The following is a 20,724-nucleotide window of genomic DNA, read 5'->3' as shown; positions in this document are numbered from 1 at the left end:
GCACCTGGAATATTGTGTACCAGTTCTGGTCACTGCATTACAGGAAGGATGTAAAAGCTTGGAAAGGGCTCAGAGGTGATTTACTAGGACGTTGCCTGGTATGGATGGGAAGGTCTTACGAGGAAAGGCTGAGGGAACTGAGGCTGTTTTCGTTGGAGAGAAGAAGGTTGAGAGGTGACTCAGTCGAGATATATAAGATAATCAGAGGGTTAGGTAGGGTGGACATGGAGAGCCTTTTTCCTCAGATGATGAAGGCTAACATGAGGGGACATAGCTTTAAATTGAGGGGTAATAGATTTAGGACAGATATCAGGGGTAGTTTCATCACTCATAGAGTAGTAGGAGAGTGGAATAGCCTATCCACAACAGTAGTAGACTCACCGACATTAAGGGCAATTAAATGGGCTTTGGACATACATATGGATAATAATGAAAGGTTAGATGGGCATCAGATTATTTTTAAAGGTCAGTGCAATATCAAGGGCCAAAAGGGCCTGTACTGCGCTGTAACATTCTATGTCCTATGTTCTGTGTTCTAAGGCATTTGATCAGGTGGAGTGGCAATATATTTTTTACGCCTTGGAACGGTTTAGTCTTGGTGGAGTCTTTATGAGATGGGTAGGAATCCTTTATAGTGATCCTCTGGCTGCAATTCTCACCAACTGTGTGAGATCCAGTAACTTTAGTATCTGTAGGGGTAGTCAGAGGTTGTCTCCTCTCACCTCTAGCTTTTACATTGGTGAGAGAACCACCAGTAGAGGCTCTCCGTAGGGTCCTAACATACCTGCCCCAGAAATGGATCAAAGACACATCCGAAAGCTAGTGTGCTTCCAATTAAACCTGCTGGACTATAACCTGGTGTTGTGTGATTTGTAACTAAGGACACATCGGATCACATTTTTATGCGGATGGTGTTCTTATCTCTTTGTCAAACCCAGTAGTTTCTGTACCCCATCTGATACAGTGTATTAATTTATTTGGCTCCTTTTCGGGCTATAAGATTAACTTTCCAAATCGGAGGTGATGCCAATGAGTGGTCTTGGGGGAATATCTGATGTTGAGGGTGAGTCATGGCATTAAGTGGTCACAGAGGGGTTTTCTTTATTTAGGTATTTTCATTGCTCCTGTCTTTGATCAGTTATTTCAGGCTAAGTTTGGCCACTTGTTTGACAAGGTTAAGCAAGATCCTCAAAGACGGGAGGCTTTTCCAATCTCCTGGTTAGGCCGAGTTGCCCTTATTAAAATGAATATCCTTCTTCGTTTGCTATACCCTTTGCAAGTGCTTCTCTTGATTTTTCCCAGATAAACATTTAGGAGACTTAATGGCTGATTTAACTCTTTTATTTGGCACCACAGGTGGCCCCTTATTAAACTCGCCAAATTACAATTGTCCCAAGGACTGGGAGGAGGGGACCTCCCAAATATTAAAAGATACCAATTAAGCTCATTTTATCTTTTGAAAGTGACTGGGCTTGTGAGGACCCAGCATCAATGTGGTTGGGTACTGAGGCTCCCAGGTAAAGTGTTCCCTTACTAGCCTGTTGTTCTAAGATAAAATGAGGACTGTTGTAATCCAATAGTTATTGGTACCGTCGAAGTGTGGAGGGCAATACAGCAGAGTGAGGGTAATATATCTAAAACTTCTTTTATTATCCCGATAGTGGGATGCCAGGGTTCCGGCCAGGAATAATGGATGCCGGGTTTAGACACTGGGCAGCTAGGGGAGTTTCCTGTTTGGGTGACTTATTTGAGGGTGAAACATTGATGTCCTTTGACCAAATGAGCCGCAAGAATGGATTATCTAGAAGAGACCTTTCTTGTTTTTTCCAGATTAAGGATTTTGTTCAATAATGAACTTTGCTCTTGACCGATTCCTATAGAAAAGAGGGTGCTTCATGCCAAAAACGCTCTCTCAGTTAGTCTTCTTCATCATTTGTTGGGGCATGGTCCCTCAGATGATATTCAGTCACTACGTGAGGTCTGGGAGAGAGAGAGTTAGGAATTGAGATCCCCTCTGAGAAATGGGAGAATATCTGTGAAAATGCGAGAAAGATTTCAATCTATAATAGGACCCATGCCATGGAGTTAAAAATTCCTCTGACCCCACACCGTGTCCTGACATTTAAGGTGGGAGTATCCTCGGTGTGCCCCAAATGTAAAATGAACATTGTTACTCTCACTCACTATCTGCGGTCCTATCACAGGCTTTGTACCTGGAGTGCTGTGGCAGGAGTAATAGGGAGGGTCTTTGAGACCAAAGTTAAGATGGACCCGATCTCTTTTCTCCTGGGCCTCCCCAACTTTATGTTCTTTAGACACATCATAGGAGAACACTTTTTAACATCCTTTCTTTCTGCACGAAGAAAAACATTTTGATGCGTTGGGTGCCTGAAACCGCAACCCCCCCCCCCCCCCCCCCCTTCCCCAGGCCTGTCGGGTTGGTGTAAGCTAATTATGGAACATATTCCCCTGGACATTCTCACAAATATGGTGCACCAAGAAATTGAAAATGTTTATAAGACATGGCAGCCCTGTTTGGATTACCTAGATGCAGGCTTGTCTGCCATTTAAAAAAAGCCTTTTGTGTCGTCATGATGATCTGATTCTAAACTGGATATCTCGAGAGGAACAATTTCAAATAAATGTGTAATATTCATGCTCTTGGAGCTATTGTTTTGTTGCGCTGAGCAGTGTTATTTATTTATTTATTACTTCTACTGAGTTGTTTACCTTACACAGGAGTATAGTTTTTTATTTCTTTTTTTAATAATTTTATATGTAAAGTATATAGTTGGTTTATTGTTGTAATTTTGTAACTTTATATTAAAAAATCTTTTTTCAATCAAAATATTTTTTAAAAAGATTATAAAGTGATCTTGATTAATTGGCTTAATAGACTGAGGAGTGCCAGGTGGAGTTTAATTTGGATAAATGTGAGATATTGCATTTTGGTAAAATAAACAAGGGTAGGACTTATACAATTAAGTAATGTTGGCTAATGTTGTAGGACAGAGGGACCTGGGGTTCAGGGACATAATTCTTCCAAGTTTCTGTCACATGTAGACAGGGTGGTGAAGAAGGTGTTTAGTAAGCTTGGCTTCATTGCTGAGACCTTTGAGGATCGGAGTTGGGACGTCATGTTGAAGTTGTACAGAAGATTGGTGAGGCCCCTTCTCCAGTAGAGTCTTAGAAGCAGCCATTTTGTCACATGTATTCACGCAGATACTAGAACATTTACAAATTGTCACTTACAAGGCACCATCTTGGATACAAAGGTACCTAGGTACAGATTCCTGAGTACAAATTCTTAGAGAAAAGAAATAGATAAATAAATAAATAGTTCAAAATAGTGTTCCAACCCAGTCCACTCCAGCACCTAGCCTCGAGTCTGTGCGACTTTGAGTCCAGACCATGATAGGCTTCACATTGAGGGTCTTGAGGTTGGGAGACTTCTCTGGAATCATCTTGAAGTCTAAGGTCCATGCTGAGGCCGCATGGGCTGAAAGAATGCTACACTGGGCCACTGAGTGACCATCACATAGGGTGAGAGAGAGACACACACAATGAGCTGAGAGATTGCCACACTGGGTCTGCACTGAGGCTGGGAGTTCAGGACATCGCTGAGGAGAAAGATGAAAAAACAAACATGAAAATGAGTAAAAAGAGAAACAGATGGAGCAGATGAGCTCTGGCTGAGGAATCCTAATCTACTGCCAACTTAAATCTGTATCCAGTTCTGGTCATTCTGTTATAAGAAGGATATTATTAAGCTGGAGAAGATTCAGAGTTGAAAATGTGTTCCTGGAAAAGTGCAGCAGGTTGGGAACTACCTAGGAACCCTCCATCCACAAGGGATGAACTCAGATTTCTCCAGTTTCCTCATTTCCCCTCCCCCCACCTTGTCTCAGTCCCAACCTTCGAACTCAGCACCGCCCTCCTAACCTGCAATCTTCTTCCCGACCTCTCCGCCCCCACCCCCACTCCGGCCTATCACCCTCACCTTAACCTCCTTCCACCTATCACATCTCCAACGCCCCTCCCCCAAGTCCCTCCTCCCTACCTTTTACCTTAACCTGCTTGGCACACTCTCCTCATTCCTGAAGAAGGGCTCATGCCTGAAACGTTGATTCTCCTGTTCCTTGGATGCTGCCTGACCTGCTGTGCTTTTCCAGCAACACATTTTCAGCTCTGATCTCCAGCATCTGCAGTCCTCACTTTCTCCTGGAGAAGATTCAGCAAATATTTTACCAGGATGTTGCTGGGAATGGAGGGTTTGAGTAATAAGGAGAGGCTGAATAGGCAGGGACTTTTCTCACTGGAGCGTAGGAGGATGAGGGGTGACCTTTATAGAGGTATACAAAATCATGAGAGAAAGTAATGGCAAGGGTCTCTTCCATAGAGTGGGGGGGGGGGTGGTTTTCAAGACTAGGGGGCATATCTTTAAGGTGAGAGGAGAAAGATTTAAGAAGGTCATGAGGGGCGACATGTTTTAGTGTGGTTTGTGTGTGGAATGAGGAAATGGTGGATATGGATATGGATACGGTTACAACATTTATAGAGTCATAGAGTCATAGAGATGTACAGCATGGAAACAGACCCTTCGGTCCAACCAGTCCATGCTGACCATATATCGCAACCCAATCTAGTCCCACCTGCCAGCACCCAACCCATATCCCTCCAAACCCTTCCTATTCATTTATCCGTCCAAATGCCTCTTAAATGTTGCAATTGTACCAGCCTCCACCACATCCTCTGGCAGCTCATTCCATACACATACCACCCTCTGCGTGAAAAAGTTGCCCCTTAGGTCTCTTTTATATCTTTCCCCTCTCACCCTAAACCTATGCCCTCTAGTTCTGGACTCCCTGATCCCAGCCTATTTACCCTATCCATGCCCCTCATAATTTTGTAAAACTCTATAAGGTCACCCCTCAGCCTCCAATGCTCCAGGGAAAACAGCCCCAGCCTGTTCAGCCTCTCCCTATAGCTCAAATCCTTCAACTTAAAAGACATTTGGATAAGTACATGAATAAAGAATGCTTGGAGGGATATGGGCCATGCAGGTGGGACTAGTTTAGTTTGTGATTATGGTTGGCAAGGATTGGTTGGACTGAAGGCTATGTTTCCATGTTTTATAACTCTATGACCTAGATGCCAACACTCAAATTGACTTCAGCATGACTCAGGAATCTTGGCATTTATTACAAAAGGCCTGGATTATAAAAGTAAATAAGTATTGTAACAATTATAAGAGGCATTGGTGAGACCACACCCAGAGTACTGCGTCGATTTGGTCGCCTTATTGAAGGAAGGATGTGGTGGTACTGGACGTTTACCAGATTGATTCCAGGGCTGAAAGAGCCGCTCAATAGCTTGGGTTTGTACACGCTGGAGTTCAGAAGAATGAGGAGGGATCTGATTGAAGTAATTAAAATGCTAAAGGGCATTGATAAGGTGGAAGTTGAACAGATATTCCCCTTTGTGAGACTGTCTAGAACAAGAGGTCATAGATATAGATTGAGAGGAGGTCGATTCAAAACTGAAAGGAGGAGAAAATACGTCTCTCAGGAGGTTGTGAATCTGTGGGACTCACTGCCTCAGAGTGCAGAGGAGGCAGAATCCATCAACGGATTCAAAAAAGAAATAGATACATTTGCTGATGATAAGTGGGATAAAGGGCTATGGGGAGGAGATAGGAGAGTGGAGTTGAAACCAGGACAAGATGAGCCATGGTCATGTTAAACAGAAGAATGGGCTCATGGAGCTTAATTGCCTCCTCCTGCTCCTAAATCCTGCAATCCTATTATCAAGGAATGTAATAGCAGAGCATTTAGAAATACATACGATGATCAAATAGAGTCAGCGTGGTTTCATGAAGAGAAAATCATGCCCAACAAACATATTAAAATTCTTTTGAGGAGGTAACCAGCAGGATAGATAAAGGGGAAATAGAGGATATAATATGTTGGATGTTCAGAAGGAATTTGATAGATTACCACACATTGGGCTACTTAATAAAATAATAGCTTGTGGAGTTGAAGGTAGTATATTAGTCTGGATAGAGGATTGGCTAACCTATAGAAGACAGAGTTGGGATAAGGGGCCATTTTCAAGATGGCAACCTGTAACTAGTTTGGTGGCGCAGGGATCGTTGCTTGGGTCACAGATATTTACACTATATATGAATTTACACTATATATACACTATATATTTACACTATATATGAATTGCTTGGATGAGGAAAGTAAATGTACTATAACTAAGTTTGCAGATGTCAAAAATAAGATGGGAAAGCCAGTGGTGAGGATGACACAAAGTGCCTGGAGAAGAATATAAACAATATAGACAATAGTATCCAAGTTCTGCAGGTAATGGGGAAGGCAAATAGAACGCTGGCCTTTATTTCAAAAGAGATAGAATAAAAATAGGGAAATATTGCAATGCAGGGCACAAGTTAGACTGCAGCTAGAATACTGTGAACTATTTTGGTTCCCTGATATACTGGCATTGGAGGTAGTCTACAGAAGGTTCACTATGTTGATCCCATATTTGGAGAAACTGACTTATGAGGAGAGTTTGAGTAGTTTAAGGCGGTACTCACTGGAATTTAGAAGAATGAGAGGTGTTCTTATTGAAACATACAAAATGATCAGGGACCTTATGGAAGATTTTAGGCACAAAGGGCATAATTTCAGAATAAGGCGTCACCCAGTTCATTCTGAGATGACAAAGAATTTCTTCTCTTCAAGGATAGTGAATGTGCGGAATTCTTTACCCCAGATGGCTGCAGAGGTTGGGTTGGTAAGTATATTCAAAGCTAAGTATGACATTTTTAATCAGTAAAGAAATCAGGGTTGTGAAGAAGCAGGAAAGTGGAGTTGTGCATTATCAGCTCAACCATGATCTCATTTAATGAGAGAGCAGGTTCTATGGGGGCCAAATTTCCTACTTCTGCTCCAATATCTTATGGTTTATAGACATCATCCCACATTCTCTGGACCCAGATGAGCAGCTTCAAGCCGCATAGCTACATTTGGTTCCTCCTCTTTCTCATTTCCTTCCTTTTCCTTCCCCCCCCCCTTTCCCTTTCCTCTTCTCTCCCTCCCCCTCTGTGATCTGCACCTTCCTTCTCCCGCAGTTTCAATCCTTCCTTAACTATTTGTTGTGCATTCTGGAGGATCATGGTGAATTCTAATGGTGTCCCGAGCTCTCTGAAGGCACTTGAATCACTCTTGTGTTATCTTGGTCGGGCTCCTTGTTGATGATATCAGCCAGATTATCAAAGCATAGTCCTTGTTTAAAAAGAGTCACCCATTCATGCTGTTTGGTGGGTATGAAAACTCGAGGGAAATCTGAAACCTGAGTGAATAAATCATGGCAACTTCCAGGATATTTTGCACAGACAGGTATGACAAACTTCTAGTGGACACAAACATGCTAAACATTGAGTGAAGGGAATAGCTCTTAATTTATGGAAACTTATTGCTTACCTGAGGGTGCCTAGATTGCTGTGTGATATCAGTGATTCTCTGAACCTGTGAAAATATTATCATAGCATTAAATCTGATTATAGTTATCAAAATGTCTTCATCACTGTCAAAATGGATCTGTAGAAGTTGCAGCTTGTCAGATTCTAGGGATGCCACAAAGGGATCCATGACAAGTGATGAAGATGAAGAAATTCAGTGTTGACAACTGGCCTATTTAGAAAAAGGTCTTGTTCCAGTTGCTGCAAAATTCAGTAGCAACCTGCTGTGAAGATCTAAACCTTACAAGACACTGCTGTTGCTGTCCATATTGCCTTTTCTAGGACTACAGCTTCCTTCTAGCTGGAGTTCTGTGTCTATTTGCCCTATCACTGCAGAGAATGTCACTGTTGGTGGTACTGTTGTTTCTGTTTCTGGTGGACTTTTAAAAATTCACTCACAGGATATTGGAATCATTGGTTGGACCAGCATTTATTGCCCATCCCTAATTTCCCTTGAGAAGGACATGGTGAGTGCTCTCTTGAATCACTGAAGTTCATTTGGTGTAAGAATACCCACAATGCTGTTAGGGAGGGAGGTTGAGCATTTTGATTCAGGTGACACTGAAAGAGCAGAGTTATATTTCCTAGCCAGGATGGTGAGTAGCTTGGAGGAGACTTTGCAGATCATGGTGTTCCCATATATCTGCTGCCCATGTCCTTCTGGATTGTAGCTGTTGTTGTAACTGATCCAGTTGTTGCTCTTTAGTGATCCATGCTAAGACAGGAAAGTGTTCCCGTGCTGCAGTAAATACTGACAGCATGGAATTCCTACAAATCTTGAAAATCGAAAGTACTGAAGAAACTCCGCAGGTTTGGCATCATCTGTGGACAGAAACTGAAGAAGGGTCATGTTGGATTCAAAATGTTAACTTTGTTTCCCTCTCCACAGAGAAACAGGAGAGAGAAACATTAGTAATGTTTTGAGTTTAATATTATTCTTTTTCAGTCATCCTGCACAGACCTGCTGAGTTTCACCAACATTTTTTATTTTTATTCCAAATTAATAGCATTCACAGTATTTTGCTTTTACCAAAACCTTGGAAGTGTTTGAAATCAGTCTCGGAGAACATATGCGATGACTGACAGCCTTTCCCGTAGACAGGTCAACAGCCAAGCCGTTTCAATATGGGAGGCTTTCCAGCTTGTCAGTTTCATTGATTATGGCCAGAATCCTGAGATGAAGATTCAATTAGATCATTATTTCATTAACTGACTGATGGCTCCACAGGACCCTCACTTCTCACACACATTAATAAAACACAGACGTGAGCGTGATCATGGTGTGAATCCAACATGTCAGACATTTATTTGAGAATTAACCCTCACAAACTTGAACCTAATCCCCAATGACCCATCTTGGCAGTAAAAATTAAATCTCTCTCTTTGTGTTTCTTTCTTTCTGTGTGCCTCCTCGATACCTCTTCGTTTCTCTCTCGTTCTCTCGTTCTGTCACACACTATTCATTCTTTCTTTCTCTCTTTGCAACTCTCTCGGTTCTCTGATTTTTGGTCACTGTTCCTGCTCCTTGTCCTTCCGTCAAATTGCTGTTCTAAGGCTTGGTAATATGATACCTTCCTGCAGATTTGGATAATTTCCTTTGACAGGTGCTAGTATTTATTTAGACTGGGCGGTGCCTTGGCCCAGACACGGTTTGCTCCAGTAGTTAAGTCCATTTCTAGAATTCCTAGAGTTTCTGCAGGGTCTATGCAGCATTGTGCACATTTCAGCTTCCTCTCTAACTGGTGTAGTCTCTGGTCACTCAGTATCTTCGCGTAAACTTTTCTCTCTTGTAAAAGAATTAAGAACTAGAGGGCACAGATTTCAAGCAATTTGCTAAAGAAATAAATGCAATGTAAGAAACTTTCAAGTGAATGGTTTGGCTCTGGAGAGTACTATAAAGACAGATTCAAGGCATTCAAGAGGGTTTAGATGATTATTAAAATATAAATTCATAGAATCGTTATTGTGTGGAAACAGACCATTTGGCCCAACAAATCCATACCAATGCTCTGATGATTAACCCACCCAGACTCATTTCCCCTGACTAATGCACCGAACCTATATACCCCTGAACAGTATGGGCAATTTAGCATGGCCGTTTCACCTAACCTGTGCATCTTTGAACTGTGAGAGGAAATCCACGCAGACACAGGGAGAATGTGCAAACGCCACAAACAGTTGCCTGAGACTGAAATCAAACCTGGGTCCCTGGCTCTGTGAGGCAGCAGTGCTAACCACTGAGCCACCGTGCCTGTCTGTAAGGTTACAGGGAAAAGGTAGAAGAATGATACCACGTCATGTTGCTTTTTAAATAACTGGTACAGACACGATTGATTAAATGGCCTTCATTTGCACTATTAGAATTCTGTGACTCTGAACTTTAGTTGAAAAAGTATAGAAATGTAATCACTGAATGTTTGAAACCTATATCAGTTATTATGGGGCCAACTGTGAATTAGTGGAGAGCAGACTTACCTCTGCGTCAGAAGATTGTTTTCAAATCCCATTCCGGGAGTATGTCACTAAGGCAGTGTGGCACTGTTTAAGATTGTGTCTTTTGGATTTGAGGCTTGACTAAAATTCCATACCCTACACAGACAGATTCCAGCACCACTCTAGTCTAGATCCTGAAACCCCATATCCCTGCTGTCGTGGTTTTATGGCACTATTTCAAAGAAAAACAGAGGATTTTCCCTGAATTCCTGACCAATATATAAGTCTCAAAAAACATCACAAAAATGGATGTTCTGCTTACTGTCATGTTGCTGTTTGTTGGAACCTGCTGTACACTGCTTGGTTGCCATAATCGTTACACAAAAATCTTCAAAAAAAAAGTACTTATTTGCTCATAAAGTACTTTGTGGTGTCCAGTGCTTGTGAAAGTGTTTTGTTGATATATAAATGCAAAGTATTTTTTATTCACAGCTGCACACTCTGTTGTAACAGCCTCTTGTTCACTCTGAAAATAAGGATGCTACGTAAGTTCGTGACACAATGATAAGTAGGGAAGTAAGTTGTTACAAAACATGATTCTATAAAGAGATTTACATAAATTACGTGAGTGGGCAAAAATATGGCAGATGGAAGAGAATGTGATAAGATTTGAACTCATTTACTTCAGCAGGAAGAACAGAGGCGCAGTATAACATCTGGACAGAAAGAGATTGCAGAACTCCAGGGTGTATTTGGGTATCTGGTGAATCAGGAGTAAAAAATGAGGTCTGCAGATGCTGGAGATCACAGCTGAAAATGTGTTGCTGGTCAAAGCACAGCAGGCCAGGCAGCATCTCAGGAATAGGGAATTCGACGTTTCGAGCATAAGCCCTTCATCAGGAATGCATTCCTGATGAAGGGCTTATGCTCGAAACGTCGAATTCCCTATTCCTGAGATGCTGCCTGGCCTGCTGTGCTTTGACCAGCAACACATTTTCAGCTTTATCTGGTGAATCAATCACAAAAGGTTGGTATGCAGTTATAGTAAGTATTTAGGGAGGCAAAGAGAATTTTGGCTGTTATTGCAAGAGAAATCAGGTTCAAAAGCATGGAAGTATTTCTACAGTTGTATATAGCATTTATGAGAACACATTGAGAATACTGTGCACAGTTTTGGCCTCCTTACTGATGAATGGATATAACTGTACTAGAAATAGTTCAAAGAAGATTCGGTTGATTGATTCCAGGAATGAAAGGATTATTTTGTGAGGAAAGGTTGAGCAGTTTTGCATACATCCATTGGAGTTGTGGAGAATAAGATGTGTTCTTATTGGACTGAGAGAACTGGATAGTGTAGATGTGGAGAGAATACTCCCCTTATAGTGGAATCTAGAACCAGAGGATACAGTTTAAAAATAAAAGGGGAAATGTTTCCTTTCAAAAATTGTTGGTCTGTAGAAGGCTGAAATGGAAAGATTTTTTCTTCGCAAAGGAGTTAAACGATATCGGGGGTAGATGGGGATGTGGAGTTGAAACCACGACCAGATCAATCAGAATCTCATTGAAAAGCCGAGCAGGCTGGAGGGGCTGAATGGCCCCCTCCTGTTCTTAATTCTTGTAATCATAGGATTGTACTGTACAGAAGAGGCTCTTCAGCCCATCAAATTTGTGCTGCCAAAAATAAATTAATACCTATGCTAGTCCCACTTTCCCACATAAGGCCACAGCCTTCAACGTTAAGGCACTTCAACTGCTCATCCAAGTTCTTTCTAAAAGGTTGTGAGGTTTTCCATCTCAGCTACACTCCCAGTGCATTCCAGATGTGCACCACCCTCTGGGTGAAAAAGGCTTTCCTCAGTTGGAGGATTGGGTCCAATTCTGGGTATCACATTTTTGGGAGGATGACAGGATTGGAGAAAGTGCAAAGGAGATTGTTTGGAATAGTTCCAGGATAAGATAGAGTGCAGAAGCTGAGAGTATAATCCACAGAGCAGAAAAAGTTAACATTAAAATTAATAGAGGTGTTCAAAATCAAGAAGGGTTTTGATAAAATAAATAAGAGAAAGCTGTTTCTAATGGCCAGAGAATAAATTACCAACATACCAAGGTTTAAGGGGTTTGACAGAAGTACCAGCAGAGATGGTAAGGAGAGTATTCTTGACATAGTGTGATCAAGAATGTAAACAGATTTAAAAATTACTTTCAGACACAAATTAAACAAGAAGTTTTCTGAAAACAAATTGCAGGGTGATGGAGTAAGAGCAGGGAGATTAGGACAAATCGAGCAGCCCTTTCTCATAGGAACAGTGATCTGAATAGGAAAAAGTGAGGACTGCAGATGCTGGAGATCAGAGCTGAAAATGTGTTGCTGGAAAAGCGCAGCAGATCAGGCAGCATCCAAAGAGCAGGAGAATCAACGTTTCGGGCATGAGCCCTTCTTCAGGTTTCCTGACCTGCTGCCTGACCTGTTGCGCTTTTCCAGCAACACATTTTCAACAGTGATCTCAATAGCCTACTCTCCTATCTTGCTTCATTCTATGATTTAATGAACCCAGTACAAATCACTCTCTTGCCACTCTATCTTATTCTGATTTTCTCTCTTTCTATTTTTGTCACTTTTTCTTTTGTTTCTGTTTATCTCTGTCACTCTATTTTCCCCAGCTGTCTTTGAATGTATGTCTTCTCTTTCCATCTATCTTTCTCTCTCCCAGATGTGAACACAGGTGTATGGTTTGTAAGTTTGCAGACGGCATCAAGATTGGCAGTGTAGTGGACAGCAAAGAAGGTTACCTCCAGGTACAATGGGACATTGACCAGATGGGCCAATAGGCCGAGGACTGAATAGGCTGGGGCTATTTTCCCTGGAGCTTCGGAGACTGAGGGGTGACCTTCTATAAGATCATGAAGGACATGGATAAGGTGAATAGAAAGAGACTTTTCCCTGGGGTGGGGAATCCAAAACTAGTAGATGTAGTTTTAGGGTGACAGGGGAAAGATTAAAAAGGGACCTAAGAGGCCACATTTTCACACAGAGAGTTGTGCGTGTATGGAATGAGCTGCCTGAGCAGGTGGTGCAGATCGGTACAATTACGGCATGTAAAAGGCATCTGGATGGGTATATGAATAGGAAGGCAGTGAGGACTGCAGATGCTGGAAACCAGAGTTTAGATCAGTGTGGTGCTGGAAAAGCACAGCAGGTCAGGCAGCATCTGAGGAACAGGAAAATCGACGTTTCGGGTAAAAGCCCTTGCCCGAAATGTCAATTTTCCTGCTCCTTGGATGCTGCCTGACCTGCTGTGCTTTTCCAGCACCACTCTGATTTAAATGTATGAATAGGAAGGGTTTGGAGGGATATGGGCCAAATGCCGGCAAATGGGACTAAGTAAATATTGGATATTTGGTTGGCATAGATGAGTTGGACCAAAGGGGTCTGTTTCCATACTGTACAGCTCTATGACTCGTGTTGGTCTCCCTGAGTGCCTGTCTGTCTGTCTGTCTGTCTCTCTCTCTCTCCCTCACACTTACACACACACTCACACTCATGTTCCTTGTCAATAACCCTGTATTCTTCTCTCCCCCCAAATCCTTGGAAATTACAAGCTTGAAATAAAGTGTGGAAATTTCTGCCCTGGCCAGATGGATATGCTGTGTGGTGGTCTATTGGCTGTTATTTTAAGTAAAGGTGATAAAACCACCCATGCTGGGAAAGGAAACCCTCAAGGTGTAATTATTAATAAGTGATAAGGAAGAAATATGTCTTGTGTTAATAATCCGGGACATATTTGGATCATTTAAAGGCATAACTCAGTAACATCTGTCATTATTTCAGCTGCTACTTGTCAGTAACCCCTCCTCCACCAGCATTGTCTCCAATCCCATGGAGAATCAAAGAATTCTCCATTTAATTTTCAGCTTGTACTGCCTTCATTCCACACACTGGATTCTCACTAAACTTCCTTTACAATTTCCCCAAATCTCCATCCCCTTACTCACAACTCCCTGAATTTCTCTTGCTCCAATGCACCCCATCTGCTGACTCACCCCTTCACCATTCATCCCCCCAACCAACACCCCCAGCTTCACTCTGCGTTCCAGTATGCACTTGATGTCTGGCTTGCAAATCGCTCATGTACCATCTTCCTGTATATGAGACAATGTGTTGCTCTGTCTCCTTAACATAATAAGGAAGACATTCAGAGGAGGACATTCAACACTTCAAATCTGTTCCACAATCCAGATAGATTATGGTCAATCTCATAATAAATCCATATTCCAGCTTGAAGATTAATGATTAACTTGCTTATGTAGCAAGAATTTATTTAACTCCGTATTGAAAAGTTTTAATTGATCCCAGCCTCAACAATGGTATGGGGAGGCTGAATTCCAAATTCTTACATTGACCTTGGTGCTTGCTGGATAATTGCCTTTGTTTGAAGATCAGTTCCATTACACAGATAAGGTTCTAGCCTCGTTGACCAGGTCCTGATCTCCTGACGGTTCAGTATTATTATCAAAATATTAAAGCTCAGCTATCTCAGTAGAAAAACATTCGAAATAAACTGAGAATAGACAGCAACTAGTAAATTACCTGAGATAAAAACCTTCATGGAAATAACCCAAAACATGTGTCAACAGGTAATAGCCCACACCAACCAAGGAATAACCTGAGAATAGAAAGCAGCTGAGATTGACACCAGCTGGTAAATAGGGGAGGCAGTGGCCTAGTGATATTATTGCTCGACTATTACTCAAGGAACTCAGCTTATGTTCTGGAGACCTGGGATCATGTCCTGCCTTGGCAGATGGTGGATTCTGAATTTAATAAAGAATCTGGAAGTAAGAGTCTAATGATAACCGTGAAACCATTGTCGATTGTCAGAAAAACCCATCTAGTTCACTAATGTCCTTTAGGGAAGGAATCTGCCATCCTTATCTGATCTGGCTCACATGTGACTCCAGACTAACAGCAATGTGATTGACTCTTAATTGTCCTGTGGGCAATTAGGGATGGACAATAAATGCTGGCCTGTCTGGCAATGCCCTCATGCTGTGAGTGAATAAATAAAACCTGTGATAGATACTAGCCATTAAATAGCCATCTCCAACAAGAAAGAATCTAACCATTGCCCCTTGGCATTAAATGGCACTGCTATTATTAAATCTTCCACTATCTACATCTGAGGCTTACTAATGACTAGAAAATGAACCAGACAAACCATATGAGTACTCTGGCTACAACAGCAGGTGAAAGACTAGGAACCCTGCAGTAAGTAACTCACCTCATCGCTCGCCAAAGCCTGTCCACTATCTACAAGGCACAAGTCAGGTGCGTGGATGAGTGTAACTCTAAAACACTCAAAAAGCTAGGACAAAGTAGCCTACTTGATTGGCACCGTATCCACAAATATTTACCCCCTGGTGCTTAGGAGTAGTCATATGTACCATTTGCAAGATGCACTGCAGAAATTCACCAAGATTTCTTAAATAGCATCTTCCAAACCCATGACCATTACCACCTCGAAGGATAAGGGCAGCAGATAAATGGGAACATCACAATCAGCATGTTCCCTTCCAAGTCACTCATCATCTTGACTTGGAAATATATCACTGTTCCTTTCGGGCTGCAAGATGAAAATCTTGAAACCCTCACCTTAATGGCATTGTGGTTGTCCCTACATCTGAAGAACTGCAGCGGTTCAAGAAGGCATCTCACCAGAATCTACTCCAGCACAATTAGGATTGGTAAAAAACACTGGTTTAGTTATTGATGTTCACATCACATGAATTAATCCAAAAATTCCTGTCCATAAATAACCTGAGATAATCACCTGTGCATAATTAATGTTCTGATTCTATTGAGTGTACTGGAAATTAACTTCACCAGTACTCCATGAGCTGTACCCAAAGTATAATTGCCTTACTTATTCACCAAAATGGTCAATTTGTCTCTCCTATTTACTGTTACCCAGGGGGCGGCACAGTGGCTCAGTGGTTAGCACTGCAGCCTCACAGCTCCAGGGACCGGGGTTTGATTCCAGCCTCGGGTGACTGTGTGGAGTTTGCACATTTTCCCTGTATCTGCATGGATTTCCTCTTGGTGCTCCAATTTCCTCCTACAATCCAAAGATGTGCACGTCAAGTGGATTGGCCATGCTAAATTGCCCATAGTGTTAGGGGCATTAGTCAGAGGGAAATGGGCCTGGGTGGGTTACTCTTCGGAGGGGCGGTGTGGACTTGTTGGACCAAATGTTCCATACTGTAGGGAATCTAATCCCGATAAAAACAGACTTTCTCCAGGTTTCTTCACTGAGCTCAAATGATTATTAGAAGTTAAAATTGTATTCTTATATAATGTGACAAAAATCCAATTATCCAATTATCCTGCTGTTATGCAGGAATATATATCTAAAAGGAACAATGTCCCAGTAGTCCAGAGTTCAAATGCAAAAGATAGAGATAAAACCTATCTCTTTGATTTCCTGTTGACAAGTCTAGTTGCTGTCAGTTGCAGAGGGAAAAAAGACTCCCAGGCTGGGGGGAAGATCAGTTAGACTGAGTTAACAGGTAACTTTTCAGAGTTCATGAGAAAAAGAGAGATTTTAATTGTTTTTAGTGTTTCAAAAAATGTTTCATTACAATGCAAACATGACGCCTCTTCAAGAAAATACAAAAAAAGTTCATTTATCTTCATTCAATCTTGACACCTTTTTGTTAAATCTTTAAACTATTCCAGCATCATAAATTCTTGAGAGTGCATTTACAATTTTACTTTATTTTTCCAGCAATATGAATAATTCTCATAAGGTTGAATTACAAAGTTCCATCCAAATAGTCTAGCATTATAAGTTTTAAATTTCTCTGTAAATACTAAGAGCTTATGGTCAGTATATATTTGCATTTCTTTAGGTTGTGACAAATACAAATTCCAAAATGTCTAGGAGCTAGTGACAATCCCAGAGTTTCCTCTTCCAGTGTAGAATATTTATTAATTCTGTTGTTGATTTAGTTTTTAGAAAAGCCCTCTTCTGGTTTGTATAAACTTGATTCATCATCTGGCAAGGAGGCTGCATTTACCCTCAGGTCACTAGCATTAATTTAAAAAGATTTAATGCACAGGCAGCATCAATTCAATAGTTAGAATTGCCTACAGCTTCTCAAATGCCATTTGGCATTCTTTTGAATGTGTCTCTTTTACACGTTTTTGTAATAAATCTGTTAGAGATGCAGCTGTTGTACTGAGGCTTGGCACAAATTTCTCAAAGTCACCACAATACCTAAAAGTATCATGTTGCCAACTAGCTTTAGGACTGAGGAATTCTATCAAAACCTTTACTTTCAGTGGGCAACACTTACCCTTGCCCTACAACGTGTTCTGGGTAAATTATCCATGCATTCATGAATTCACATTTGACAAGACATACAACTTTGACTGTTGAAATAAAGTTTTTTTTTGACATGTTGTTCTTAGTTGTTATTAAATATTAATGCATTATCTAAATAAACAGCACAATTAGAGATGCTAGTTACAACTTGGATCAAAAATCTTTAGACTGTAGCTGAAGCATTTTTGAACCCAACTCAACATGCACTCAGTATGACTTAACATTTATAAATCCATTTGGTGTAACCAAAGCTAAAATATCTCTTTACCTCTTGATGTTGATGGCATTTGCCAGAACCCCTTCAATAAATAAAAAATGAGGCAATGCCAGCCCTAGCCATATACAATGACTAAGGAATTAGGAATGAATCTGTTTTTATTGTGGTATTTGCATTCCTGTAAGTGAGATAGAATCTAGTGGATCAATCAGGTTTAGGAAGTAACACCACTGGAGAACTCCAACTGCTAAGTTCAATCAAGTGATTTTCTAAAAAGTATAAAGATCATATCTTTTTAGTTTCTTTATTTTTGATTCTGGATTGAAATGGAAAATGGACTGTTTTAAAATCAAAGATTGTGGAAAAGGTACTACACTTTCTAAAAGCATTATCAATTTTTATCCAAGCGCTGTTTACCATGAATGCTTTGTCCAACCAGTGGGGAGATTGGTTGTAGATGGGTTGGCACCAGGAAGTGCGTGCAAGTGAGATTCAGTCTGCAACTAGTAGCTAATTGGCTTGCGGAGTGGTAACTAGTTGTTGATGACAAAAACCATCTGCCTACCAACAACTATGTGACTGACACTTAGTAGCTGAACAGCTTGTGAGGTGAAAAATATGGCTAGAAACATTTAGACTTCAAGAGAGGAGATAATGTCTTTCTCTCTCTGCAGTAAAAAAACACCTAAAGCCTTCAGAAAGCCAGTTTATTTTGCCTCATGAATTGCTGTAAGCTACAGCTTTTATACAATAACTAAAAGATTTTATAACTTGCAGAAGGAAGCCATTTGACATAATGCATCTCTACTGGCTCTTCAACCGAGCATCATTACCAAGTACAAATCTGTTTCTTTCTCTTCATACCCTTGCACAATATTTCTGTCCTAGTAACTAATCAATGCCTTCTTGAATGGTTGAATTCAACCTGCCTCCATCACATTTCCAGGAAATGCATTCCGCACCCTAACTACCTCATTGAGTGAAAAAGTTTTTTCTCATATCACCCTGTTTCGTTTGCATATAACTTTAGTCTATGCCCTCACATTCTTGTTCTTCTTGCAAGCAGGAACAGTTCTCCCTATCAACTCTATCCAGCTTCTCATAATTTTGAAAATCACTATCAGATCTCCTCTCAGCCTTCTCTGCAAGAAGAAGAATATCAATGTCTTCAATCTATCCTCGTAACTGAAGTTTCTCATTCTCCAACCCATTCCTGTAAATCATCCCTGCATTCCCTCCAATCCACTCACATCTTTCCTATGATGTGGCACCTACAACTATTCACAATACTCCAGCTGATGTCTAACAAGTGTCTTGTACAAGTTCGACGTCATCTCCCTGCTTTTGTACTCAATGCCTCTGTTAATAAAGCCAAAAGCTTGAATGCTTATTAAGCACTCTCTCTGCCTGTTCAATGACCTTTGCACATATACACAATGTCCTCCTGCTTCCGCACCCCTTTAGAATAATATCCCCTATTTTATGCACTTCACCTGATGAAGGAGCGTACTCCAAAAGCTTGTAATTTCAAATAAACCTGTGACCATAACCTGGTGTTGTGTGGCTCCTGACTTTGTCCAGCCCAGTCTAACAACAGCACCTCCACATCATGCCTATTTTATATTGTCTCTCAATGTTCTTCCTACCAAACTACATCACCTCAGACTTCCCTACATTGAACCTCATCTGCCACCTACCCGCCCACTCCACCAACTTGTGAATGTCCTTTAGGAGCTTCAAACCTTTGCCTTCATAGTTTACAACTCTTCCAATTTTAGTGTCATCTGCAAACCTTGAAACTGTCCCCTGCACACCAAGATGCAGATCATGAATATGTCAGGAAAACAAGAGTCCAAATATTGACCCCTGTGGAATTCCACAACAAGTGGATAAAGAGTGGAGCTGGAAAAAAGCACAGCAGGTCAAGCAGCATCAGAGGAAAAGGGAAGTCAGCATTTCGGGTTGGAACCTCAAAGGTTCAGAGCTGAAATGTTGACTCCCCTGTTCCACTCTGAATCTCCAGCATCTGCAGTCTTCAGTATCTCCAAGAACTCCACTGCAAACCTTCCCTCAGCCTGAAAAATATCACTGAGTATTACTCTTTGTTTCCTATCAGTCAACCAATTTTGTATCCATATTTTTACAAACCCTTTTATAACTTTCCTCACAAGTCTGTTGAGTAGCACTGTATCAAATACTATCTAGAAATCTATGTACATCACATCAACAAAGTTACCGTCATCAAGCCTTTCTGACACCTACTCAAACAAATTAATTCAATATGAATTTCTGTTTAGAGATCCATGCTGACTTTTGCTAATCAACCCATCTTTTTCCATTTGACTATTAATTCTATTCCCAAATAATTGTTTCTAGAAGTTTCCCCATCACAAAATTAAACTAAGTGGTTTGCAATTGCAATCCACCAGTTTTATTTGCTTCTGTTGACAGGAAACTGGTGATTACTTAATTGTTACATTTTTTAAATGATTCTTTCTAGATTTCCATGGTGGATAGAACTCAGTCAGAAAATGTCCAGGTTCTGTATCCATGGAGGCTGAAACCAGCAACTGAAGGCTTGACAAGAGTTAGAAGAGCCTGGGTCATTCCTCCTATTGCAGTCTCTGAAAACAGCAGGAAGATCCCATTCCAGTTGGTCCAGGTAATGGGTGCATCATCTGTAAGGAATGTGAATAGCGCTGGCGTGTATTGACTTTCCTGTGTTAGCTTTGTTTAGTAGACAGTATTTTCAGAATAGAAGAGTGCGGCACTGGAAAAGCACAGCAGGTCAGGCAGCATCAGAGGGGCAGGAAAATTAATGGTTCAGGGTTAAGTCCTTCATCACACTTTTCAACTCTGACCTCCAGCATCTGCAGTCCTCACTTTCTCCTTTCAGAGTGATCCCATGAATACCCTCAAAAGAAAAGTGAATTTACCATTAGTCTCATCTCTCACTCCCAGTGCAGCTTTGAACTGTCAGAAGGTAAGTACTGAGGGAGTAACTTCTGTTGCACTGCCGGTAAGTTAGCACTGAAGCCATTCAGCAGGCTGAGGGAGGGATCTGATTGCGGTGTACAAAGGATGGATAGAGAGCAATGTCTCCCTTTAGTAGAAGGATCCCAAACCAGCAGTCACAGTTTTAAGGTACTGAGCAGGAGGCTTAG

At 41.2% G+C, this 20,724-nt stretch overlaps 1 protein-coding gene across 1 annotated transcript in view; it reads left to right on the top strand.

Annotated features, from left to right (window-relative positions):
* cdh15 (cadherin 15, type 1, M-cadherin (myotubule)) overlaps nucleotides 1-20,724 on the top strand; it is a 106,461-nt gene that overhangs the window by 27,745 nt on the left and 57,992 nt on the right. The window contains exon 2 of the mRNA XM_060837537.1: nucleotides 20,061-20,222. Coding sequence (XP_060693520.1) covers nucleotides 20,061-20,222 — 162 coding nt within the window. The remainder of the gene's footprint in view (nucleotides 1-20,060; nucleotides 20,223-20,724) is intronic.

The sequence above is a fragment of the Hemiscyllium ocellatum genome, chromosome 17 (assembly GCF_020745735.1).
Source record: "Hemiscyllium ocellatum isolate sHemOce1 chromosome 17, sHemOce1.pat.X.cur, whole genome shotgun sequence".
Taxonomy (NCBI): domain Eukaryota; kingdom Metazoa; phylum Chordata; class Chondrichthyes; order Orectolobiformes; family Hemiscylliidae; genus Hemiscyllium; species Hemiscyllium ocellatum.
This window is presented reverse-complemented; position numbering and strand designations above follow the sequence as displayed.